Source organism: Stegostoma tigrinum, chromosome 38, assembly GCF_030684315.1.
Source record: "Stegostoma tigrinum isolate sSteTig4 chromosome 38, sSteTig4.hap1, whole genome shotgun sequence".
Taxonomy (NCBI): domain Eukaryota; kingdom Metazoa; phylum Chordata; class Chondrichthyes; order Orectolobiformes; family Stegostomatidae; genus Stegostoma; species Stegostoma tigrinum.
Window position 1 is genome coordinate 4984914 of NC_081391.1, and position 11665 is coordinate 4996578.

General features: G+C 43.2%; 1 protein-coding gene across 1 annotated transcript; it reads left to right on the forward strand.

Moving 5' to 3' along the window:
- Positions 1-5524: 5524 nt before the first annotated feature.
- LOC125447310 (noggin-like) lies at positions 5525-11172 on the forward strand. Its single transcript, XM_059640603.1, has one exon. It carries the CDS (start codon positions 5935-5937, stop codon positions 6709-6711), a length of 777 nt encoding a protein of 258 aa, XP_059496586.1. The 5' UTR covers positions 5525-5934; the 3' UTR covers positions 6712-11172.
- Positions 11173-11665: the final 493 nt, after the last annotated feature.

The window sequence follows — 11665 nt, forward strand, 5'->3', positions numbered from 1 at the left end:
TCAAACCCTCTCATCAATTCTTCTTTCCATCCAACTAAAAACTGAGAGAACTGCAGATGCCATAAATCAAACAAAAACAGAAGTTGCTGGACAAGCTCAGCAGGTCTAGCAGCATCTGTGTAGAAATCAGAGTTAATGTTTCATGATCAGTGACTCTTCTTCAGAACTGTTCACTTTTGGACTATATATGGTCTTTCAAACTGTATGTTCTTTGTCTGAGTGACTCTAGGCATTGTCTGCCAGACCAAAATTTCAAAAAAACTTATCTTCCTCCCAAGCATTCTCTTCAGAGTCTGACCCTCACAGCTACTTAACTAACTTCCTACTAAGTGGACCTTTAATTTGCTCAATAATGGCTTCAAAAGAATGGGGAAACATACTTGAAAAGGATTTTTAAAAGACTCAGTGGCCCTATTTTAAACAGTATGAAGGGACAAAGGGGCCTGGGGATTCATGAGTATTATCTTTGAAAGTGATATATTGAGAGAGAGTCATAAGAAAAATATATAGGATCCTAAGCACAGAGTACAAAAGCAGAGAGGTTATTGAAACCTTTATAAACAGGGAATGTGTGGAATCAGCAATAGGGAAGGCGTAGAGGACACACAGGGAACGCATGGAGCACACACAGGGAATGTGCAGAAGCAGCACAGGGAATACACAGCAAAAGCAAGGAAGATGCACATGGAATGTGTGGAAGATGCATGGGGAATGCACAGGGAATGGCGGAAAACACACAGGGAATGAAAGGAAGATACATTTTCAAACACAGCTCATGTCGAAGTTCATAAAATTTGCTGTTATGAGGGGTTGGAAACACAATTACAAAAAGAAACTTGATGGGCTTTGAGGGGAATACACTTGCAGGAAATTGGTGTTTTTGACCTGGCAGGCAGGGGAGAGAACAGGTGCCTTAGATCTTCAAAGATGATGTCATTGATAACTGCGAGATTTGTGCCATCCACAGACCAGAACAGTGAGACCCACAACTACCCTCCAAACGGTGAGCACTTGTTTTTCATGGAAAGTTTTACCTTATTCTCATCAATTATTTCTCTTAACAGATAGAGGTTAGGAAGTTGCTTATTATAACCGTGGTGATGATCTTCTGAGGCATACATGAGCTATCCTTGGTATCACTGCTGTGGTTGTTTTAGACAATGACTCTGGCAAGAGCTTCAGCCAAGTCATGGTCAGCTTACAATTTGAACATGTCACAAGTTCAGTTAGAGATACCTACAACCAAATGGGGGAAAACCAAGGGTGAGGTCAGGAACATGAAGTTTCACTTAAAAGACGAATAGCAACTTTTACACACAGGACTGTTAAATGACTCCAATGCATCCAGCACCAGAGCTGCTGATGGGCATGAACTTCAGAGTTCTCACGCACCTCTCTGCATAAACTGAACTCTCCATTCTATTAAAGGTATTGATACTACATTTATGTTGATCGTACTATGGACGACTTATACAAGGACTAGTCAGATTGTGCACAATAGAGCACACGCCTCAATAGGTACTACCATGCAAGATGTTTGTCACATTTAGGACTTGGCTACATCTGAAGGTAGAGAAAAGGTAGTCATCTAAGAAGCTGCATGCCAGCAGAGATCATATTTGTACTGAACACTGGATCATACAAATGTACCACAGGAACATTAACTCTTTTGTATGGGGAACTTGCTAAAAGTAAGGGACCTGCAGACCTCCAGGTGGTCAGGAAAAGAATCAAAAAATAAACACACAGTCTTCAACCTAAGCGAACTGCTAGTTTTTAAAATTGGAGAGAATGTATAAATGGGAGGATAGCAGAACCTGCCACATTGCTGGAAATTGAACAGTCAGGGACTTTGTGGGTGGTGAGAAGGCGAAAAAGGGAGAACGTAGTAGTAAATATAATTACGCATAAATGTACAATACAAATAATAGAAAAATTGCTTGGGTAGGCGATGTTGCACAGGACTCTGAAAGGTACTGAGGAGTGCTAAGCGCTCCACCAATACAATAATGTCATATTAACTTGTGGGCAGACAGCTTATGATCTAGGAGGAGGGAGTCTGAACATCTGGGGCGGTACAGTGGCTCACTGGTTAGCACTGCTGCCTCACAGCACCAGGGACCCGGGTTTGATTCCACCCTCGAGCGACTATCTGTGGAGTTTGCACGTTCTCCTGGTGTCTCTGTGGTTTCTTCTAGGTGTTCCAGTTTCCACCCACAGTCCAAAGATGTGCAGGTTGGGTGGATTGGCCATGTTAAATTGCCCATAGTGTTCAGGTCCCTGTACCTCTACTGAATTGTTTGTATTTTCTATTTCATCTGACCTTTGCTTCTTATCCATGTGTCACATCATCCTTTTCTGTATCAAATTTCTTTTGCCGCTTGCTTCTCCCAAGCACCCAGTCTGTGATCCTTTGAAATCTATCAATCACAATCCTCCTCACAAGTTCAGAATACAGTCAGATCTGCTATAACACAATAGTTGCATTCCTGCGCAATAATAATCGCATTACAGAAAATAGTGCTGTAGATAAAATGAGGCCTTGGGGAAAGCAGGGTTAGGGACAGACCATGAAAAATAAAATCACTCAAAAGCCTTACTCAAAAAAATAGCACACAGTTTGAATAAATGTTAAGTTCAAATCTAATAATGAAATAAAAGTTTAACACGTTACCTTGAAAAAAATGTCAAGATGACTTGACGGGGGAGGAGATTTTGAGGTTGCTCTGTTGTTAATGCAGGGGCTGAGGGTCGTCACCACCATCGACATCTTCAATGAATCTGGCTGTTGGACAACCCTTCCAAAACCTTTATTCTTAGCTTGGTGGCAATTTTTGTCTGATATTTATCAGTGAATATTTTCTCAATTAATGGCCCTTATAATGTTTCTGCTTTTGTTCATTTTTGAACCATTGAGAATAGGCGGTGTACCTGCATGACCTCAGTGTGTTACCTGCTATGCATTGAGTCCTATCAGTGGTTGGAGTCTTGCAAAGTTCCACCTGATGATTCCATTTCACTCTGTGTTAAAGTGGCACTGAATTTGTGAAAAAAAAAGCATTTTGAAAGAGAGTGTTATTTTGAACCCAATAACTTTTAGAACTTAGCTTTTAATTGGCACTTTTTATTATGTGAAATGAAATGACTAATGCCTTCATGTAATCTTCAATAGGCCAAAATGTGACAGCTAAGCAGCAAACAATTTCATTGTTAGTTGCCAACTGCTATAGCTACCATTGAGACAAAGATAATTTTGGTAAGCAAAGAGATGATCTTGAATCAGATATGTTAATAAGAATATTAGTGAGTCCTGGTTTGACCAGATGTTGTTACTTTATTTTAAATGTTTTACGTGAACTCCTCCTGAATGAGTGAGATTCCTGACACCATTACTTCCCATGACTAACAAAAATAATGACTAAAGGAGGAGTTTGAGGAGGATGCAATTGAAAATGAGCAGGATTCCATGATATCTACAATATCTGTAACATCTAGAGATTACATGAAATCATTTGTCTCAAATCTCTCAGTCTGCATGGACAGTCATTATATACAAGATGGGAATGAAAGTCCCTCTGACACAACAGACATGTTGGACCAGACACAGGAAAAGCACAGTGATGTAGAAAAGAAACTAACAGAAAAAAAAAAATTACTACTTCAGAGCCAGGAATAGCCTTACAAACAAAGCAGACCCAAGATACCATTTAAATAAATCCTCCTCAAATCTGAGTAAAAGCAGCTACACCTTGTCATTGATAACAAAGCGTGGGGCTGGATGAACACAGCAGGCCAAGCAGCATCTTTAGGAGCACAAAAGCTGACATTTCAGGCCTAGACTATTCATCAGAAAAACCTTGTTGTTGAGTAGCTTATCGCTTCATTGGGCAGAAAACTTGGGCTGCACTGTGGTCAAATTAAAGTTTCTGATGAAGTCTAGGAGCTCAAACTCTCTACTGCAGCATGCAACCTTTAATCATCATTTGAACAACATTTACATCAAATCATGTGCTTCAACAGAAGACCACATCTCAGGTTTGAAGATGAGTGTAAAACCATGAGGTCAAAAAAAATCACACAGTGCCAGGTTACGGTCCCACAGATTTATTTGAAGACACAAGCTTTTGGAGTCTCACTCCTTCCATGACACAGCAAATTGTTGCTTCTGGTACTGACAAAGTTCGAGGAAAAGTCGCAAGAGCCTATAGCCATCCCAGGTAAGAAGTCTTCACAAAATCCTGTCTGGTCAATAGTTTAAACTCAGCTAAGTGAAACCAACAACTTAGTCAGAACTACAACTAAACACGTCACAGTCAGTTCGGTTATCGGATTCTGGAATTCTGAGAAATCAGTAACAATATATCCCAACTGGTTTGGAAATACTAAATATTCCTACTGTTCAATCAGGTATGTACAGCAGCTAATAATCCACAGTTTGTCAATGATCATTTGATACACAACATCCCCCCAGCATGGTGATGTGCAGCATTTCAGTTGCCGTATTATAAAGGAAGAAACTGCAAAAAAAATTACATAAACATTATCAAAAATGCAGACAGGTACCAATCAGGGCAGACATCAGGTGAAGATCAAATGTACTATTTTCAATCCTGCAGATCATACAATGCTAAGTGGCTTCACGAAAAGGTATGAATAGATCTAGTGAATAGGTAAGAGTACATCAGATGGCCACTAATGTGGAAAATTGTCAGATTATCCACTTTGTAAGGTGGGATAGATGTTCAGAATATTTCTCAAATGGTAAGCGGTTGGAAAGTGTGGACGTACACGTCCTCTTTGACAAATTCACTGAAGACTGTAATTCTGATTAATCCACATACTAATACAGTTAATAGAATTTAGGTTTATACATATGATGCACTGTATTCCCAGATTTGAAAACAAAGGCAAATTCAAAATAAACAGTAAAATAAGTACCAGAGATAATGGGAACTGCAGATGCTGGAGAATTCCAAGATAATAAAATGTGAGGCTGGATGAACACAGCCAGCCAAGCAGCATCTCAGGAGCACAAAAGCTGACGTTTCGGGCCTAGACCCTTCTGAAGGGTCTAGGCCCGAAACGTCAGCTTTTGTGCTCCCGAGATGCTGCTTTGCTAGCACTCAGACTTGTTCCTGCAATACAACTTGCTTTACTCTTTTCTGCATTGTCTCTAATGGTGCATAAGGTAGACTCCTTTATTCCAGTTTTGCGAACTATATCACACATTCTCTCATTATGCTCAAAACGCTTTATAATATCAAGATTCTCCCCCAGTGTTATAGCCTCTCTTACGTTCACCACCTGCAAGTTTATCACCAGGATACTTCTTGCTAACGCTCGTCACTTTGCCCTTGCATTTTTGTGGGCAATACAGCACGATTTGCCAACAAAAAACAAAAATCATGGCGTACTGTACTCACAGAAAGCGCTTCACCACAAAGTCTGTAAAACAGTCACGGAACGCAGCGTGGAGAATCTTTCGATGCGAACATTGTGCACATTCAGGACAAAGCCCCCCAAACTTTTACATCCCACACAACTTCGCGCTGGAGAACCAGCGTTCCCCTAATGGCCAGTCAAGTTACAGCCGGAACACGCGTTATAGCAGAACTGACTGTATTTCCAAGTCGGTGTCATTCGCAAATGCTGAAACTATGCCAGACCTGCAGCAGTGATCTGAGAGCCGGGGGTGGGGGCTCTGCAAGGACTGGCCACCCACCTGTAACGAGCTTGGTGCCGAAGGTTAGTCCTCTGCTGGGTGTTTTGTCACCTCAATGTTATGTCTATGAACTCGACAGCCTTCTCCCCTGCTCTGCTGTGTGCGTTTGTCAAGGCTACGGCGATAATGTGTGGGTTTAAACGGAGCCTCCGGTGCCTGAAGCTCACTCAGCAGCTCGAGGACTGGGGGGGTCGTGACAGATACCGGCGCAGATGCCTCGGGAGGTTTCTCACACAGTTGCGACACTCTTTCCCTGCCAGGCCATTATCGTTTTGCTCATCGTGCAGTCCGGATCGTTAGCACAGCCGCGAAGTCACTCTCCGGATGCCCAGGCGGAAAGGCTGGGTATCCGGCTCCGGCCCACTCCGCGCCCAGGCTCCGAGCCCGAAAGCGCTTGGAGCAGGATGAAGGCTTCGAACAGCGTCCGGCCCTACTCCCTCACCCGGAGTGACGACCATTACCGTTACTCACCGAGACCAAAGCACCTCGACTCGAAGCGGCTCCGCAAGATCCTCGGTGCCGCTTTCGACCCTTTCTGGATGTCGGTTACGGGTCGCCATAGAAACGAGAGCGAGCGCGACCACCTGTTGCAGCTGAGCAGCGAGCTCGCGGCCGCAGCACTGCGGCTGCGCGGGAAGCTCTGGCAGGAGGCACGGCGGCTGGAACCGGCCGGCATGGCCAGCGAGGCGGCTAAAGCCCAGTGGAGGCGCTGGATGGTGCGGGAGGCCAGCTGTCCTCTCACGTCCTGGTGGGTGGACCTGGGGCCCGTCTTCTGGCCGAGGTGGGTAAGGCATACCGACTGCGACAGGGGCCGGGCCAGCTGCTCCTGGCCCCCGGGCATGAGCTGCACTCAAGCCGAGTGGATGCACATCAAGCTGCTGGTGTGGCACTGCTGGACCGTGAAGGAGCGAGTGAGAGCATCGCAGCAGTGCACCTGGAGGCAGGTACCATACCCCGTAGTGACCGCTTGCAAGTGCTCCTGTCGGTGAAGCCATCCTGCTGGCTGTTCATCCCCTGCCCCCATCCCTCATCCTTTACAAATACCGTACGGACCCCAGCCGGGGCTATCTCCTAGCCCTCAAACTGCAGGTAGACCAGGGAACTATGTAATCGCCTTCGAGATGATTAGACGGTCACTGGACAGCAACTTGCGTTTTACTTCTCAGTCCACAAGAAGGGAAGATGATAGAACCTCCTCTTATTCCCATATTCCAAATGAGGCAAATTGGCTCTTTATTATGCTGTGTGCAAGTGTGACACCACTCCCCTTTTATCATCCAATTGAGGCATTTGAGGGTAGTTATACTATAATTGTACCAGTTGTGCCCTGCAATGAATTCATTCCTGAGCAGGGATGGGGTAGGGTATGGAGGGCCCGGGGAAGGAGAATGTGAGGCGACGGCTGAGCTACACTAGGCTGCTTGCACTGAGAAGTCCTTATCTCGGCTAAAGGCATTTGTAAACTCTGGCACACTCCTGCGTCCTGTGCTGAGGTTGTAGTCAATGAGCTGTGGAACCCTGTGATCATGGGAATATACAAGTCAGGAATAGGAATAAGCCATTCAGGCCTGTTCTGCCATTCAGTAAGACCATAGCTGATCTGATTGTGGTCTTAACTCCATATTCCTGTCTGCTCCACCTGATAGCCATCAACCCCCTGACCAGTCAAGCATCTATATGCCTTTGCTTTAAAAATATTCAATGGTCCCAACTCCGCAACTCTCTGGGGAAGAGAGTTCCAAAGATCCAAAACCCTCTGTGAGAAGAAGCTCTTCTAAGCTCCAAGTTAAAGGGGAGGCCCTTGATTTTTAATCTGTGCACCCTAGTTTTAGTCTTTCAGTATCAGAGAAACATACTGTCACCGTCCACCCTGAGAGTTCCCTCCAGATCTTATGTTTCAATAAGATGGAGTGAACCCCTCTCCCACCATACCACTGCACAAAAACAAAGTTGCTGGAAAAACCCAGCCGGTCTGGCAGCATCTGTGAAGGATAAAAACAGAGTTAACGTTTCAGGTTCGGTGACCCTTCCAGCTTTTCCAGCAACTCTGTTTTTGTTCCTGATTTACAGCATCTGCAGATCTTTTGGTTTTTATATCGTATCTCTGCACCTGCTTTCCCCAAATAGGGGAGTCCTGACTGGAATTAATTTTCTTGCTTTATCTTTCAGTATTGTATGGGTGAGGCAGCCAATCCAGCAGTTACAGGATTTGTTTGAAATCAGTTGGTGCCAAGATTTCTGCCTTTTGTTATTCATTAATGGATTATTGCACTGCTAATTGCCTCTCATTGTTGTCGGTCTGGAGTCACATGTAAGCCATACCATGTAAGGACATAAACAGAAATTGCTGGGAAAGGCCAGCAGGTCTGGCAGCATCTGTGGAAAGGACAGTAGATTACCTTCTTTAAAGGACATTAGTGAACCATTACTTACAACAGTTAACAATAATTAATGGTCCATTTAGAGACTAGCTTTTTAATTCAAGATTTTTAAAATTAAATTCCAGTTTCACCATCTGCTCTGGTAGGATTCAAATCCATGTCCCAGAACATTAGCCTGGGGATCTGGTTGACTAGTCCAGTGACATTACCACTACACCGCCAACTTTCCCCCCTGTTGTGGGGAGAATTTACTTCGGTTGCCTTCCCCCGTCTCCCTTCACAACGCAGGCCTCCATCTTCTGATTGACTCACTGACACAGAGCCCAAGATGGATTATCACTCAGTTTTTAATTTGGGAGGTTGGGAGTGAAGAAGTCACTTGGAATCAGAGTCTTTCCTGTAAATACATCACAACATGCTATTCTTGAATCCTCATTCCCTGAGCCCATTGGATTGTGTGAATCTCCCACTTGTGGTCATTCCTTCCCAGAGAGCCATTGTCATGCTGATATCTCACAGTCACCCTGGACACTATTAGCAGTGATTCTCCTCTCTCTGGCAGACTGGAGCAGGCAGGCACCTGAGAAGATTGTTGTGGTGCCTGACTTACTGAAGAATTGCAAATTGGATATGGCAGCAGTGAATTGGAACTTCGCCTCCACCAACAGGGAGCAAAGTCTGCAAGCCATTAACTTAAATCTGTTTCCCCTTGTTTCTACAAACAGTTTTGATCCTCAAAGTTTGGAGCCTGTGAGAATGGATTAGAGAAGAGGAATTCTTGTTTCGAACAACTCATACAGCAGCAAAGCGTTGATTAGATTCTTGGAATCACAGTATGACTGCAGTGTAGAAGGAGGCCGATTCCCCATCATGTCTACAGTGGCTTTCCAAATGAGCATTTCATTAGTACCATTCTGCTACTTTCTCCCTGTAACCTGTACATTTTTTTTCAAATACCTGTCTAATTCCCTTCTGAGTGCTTCAGTTGAACTCCATCTGGGTGCAGATGAGGGGACTATTTGACTAAAACTTCCAGGAATATGTCGAACTGGAGTTGGCAACCCACAATGCAAAGTCTCCTGTCATGTTTATTGGTGAATGCAGTGCTATAAGTATATGAGAATTAGGTGAGGCAGGGCTTCTCGAATCTGCTCTGCTATTTGACAAGATCTTGGCTGATCTGATTGTAGTCTGAACTTCACTTTTCTGCCTGGCTCCCTTGTCAATCAAAATTCTGAACAGCAGCCAGTAACTGTGTATACCTTGTCTTAAAGTATTGAGACAAAGGGATCAGGGAATGCAGTTATCTTTAGCAAGGGAAAGTTTAGAAATATATCTGTTAACATGGCCAAAAATCATTAAATTAGTGAGCAAGGGAGAATCTGTTCCTTAACAACAACAGATCAGGATCATCATCTTCATGGTAATCATAGCAAGAGTTTGATGTTTGGGGTGCCTTGATTATATCATAATCATGAGACCAGTAGATTGATAGGATCAATAGAGAGAGACACCTTTCCACTGGGGGGAAGATATAAAGGGGACGTAATCTTAAAAGCAAGTTCCAGGCCATAAAGTAAAGAAATGTTTTCTTTACACAGAAGTGGAATTGTGAAAGCCCCTCTCTGAAGCAGTCAGATCAAGCAATCATTTTAAATCTGTGATTGATTTTATTTTGCTGGATGGCATATTATGGATAGACAGCCTTTGGAATACAGACAAGCCATGATCTTGATAAATGGCAGAACAGCTTAGAGGAGCTGAATGGCCTCCTTCTGTTCCTATATTCCATTAATGTACCCTCTTAACAATGTGCAATATTTGATTAACACTGCCTAATAATTTATAAAGTATTCAGACCTCAGTCAATGATGTGTATCAAATCTTTTACAGGGGAGTATGAAGGATTACATCAGAATGTAATTTGCTGGTTTGTGTGATTTGACTGGGATACGGTGGCATGGATTGGGGATTGGTAATGGGAGTGAGATGGCAAGGTATGGCCACATTTTAATAATAAGCATCTAGGCCCTGTCGAAAGCCTGACATCAAGTCAGGGAAGTGGAAACGGGACTTCAGTTTAAATTAAACCAAATAAATATTAATGCTAAGGAGGAGGGGCCTTGCAAGTGAGAAGAAGGGAAATCAGGCAAAATTTAGGAATGACAGTTAGAAGTTGGAGTGGGAGTTCTATTTTGTACAAGATCAGGTTGTACCACTAATCGTCATTTCCAAGTTTTTTTGTCTTTAAGTTAGAAAGATTGGCCTCAGGATCTTGAAAAGCCCTCTTGTCAAGAGGGAAAGACTAATAGTACTTGGAAATGAACATATTGTCCACCAGTTTGAAGTGCACGAGATGAGTTGGGCCAGTAAATCCCCTTTGTGTGATTTATGGTTTTCCTCACTGATTCCTCTGGCAGGTTATAATATCATGTATTCCTTTACCACTAAGCCATAATGAAAGCCACTCAGATGTAGATTTACCAAAGCTTATTTTTTGTTAGGTAACACTCTAGAGAACTTTGTCAGTAAACTTGTTTTTTACCGTGAGTAAGCATCAGGCTCCTACTTGGCCTCTCCTGCAAGCCTGCCCCTCAACTTGCATTGGTACTAAAGAAAAACCTGCATTTATATACTGCCTTTCACCCACCTCAGGAGCTCCCAGTGAGTTTAGGCTTACTGCCAGTGAAATATTTTTGAAGTATTGTCATGATTATGATGTTGCGATGTAGCAGCAAATTAGTGCAAAGCCAGCTCCCACAGACAGCAATGTGATATTGATCAACGAAACTATTTCTGAAATGCTGATTGAGGGGTGAATAATGTCCAGGAAGCCTGGGGAGAACTCCCCTGATTCTTCTTTGAAATGGGTGCAACATTCAGTCATTTACCTCTGTCACTTACGTCACAGCACGTATCCAAGCGGTTCTTTTCATATTCGGGTAAATACAATTAAGAGAAGGCTTAACAACAGTAATTTGCTTAAATGTAAATGTTTATTAAGTAAAAATAACTTATTATAATGGAAATAATTTATTATTATTGTCGTAATAATGAACGGAAAATAAAAGAGGGAAATAAAGCACCAAGCCTCAAGCCTTTCTAGAAAATCCAACAAGTCTCACATTTTTCTGCCTGCTGGGGACTCCTCAATTGGTGGCTGGTCTGGAAGCTTAAGTTCGTCCCTGACACTGTTCAGATTCCAAGCCAAAGTGAAGTCCAGCAGCAGCAGCTTGGAATGAAACTCTGTTTCTCTTATACAATGTGACAAACAGCCAGCATAAAGAAAGCAGATACAACAAGACAAAACTGCTGGCTGGTACAGGCAACACAGGATGGGAAAACAAGTGCAGGTGTCATCTTCGGCTTGTAAAGGAATGTTCATTCAAGGACTCATTCAAGGTCATGCTGCTTGTTAAGTATTATTCTAAACTTTCCCAGCGTATTTTTCTCATTCGGTACAATTTGTTTTCTCATGCATCTATCAAATAACATCATTAACTTTTAGCCCTTTGGCCCATCCTGTACATTTCACCCCTGTTGATACTTGACAGTGCAATAG

What these genes read in the sequence shown, in the direction of transcription:
- LOC125447310 (XM_059640603.1), top strand. Translation starts at nt 5,935, where the DNA reads ATGCCTCGGGAGGTTTCTCACACAGTTGCGACACTCTTTCCCTGCCAG.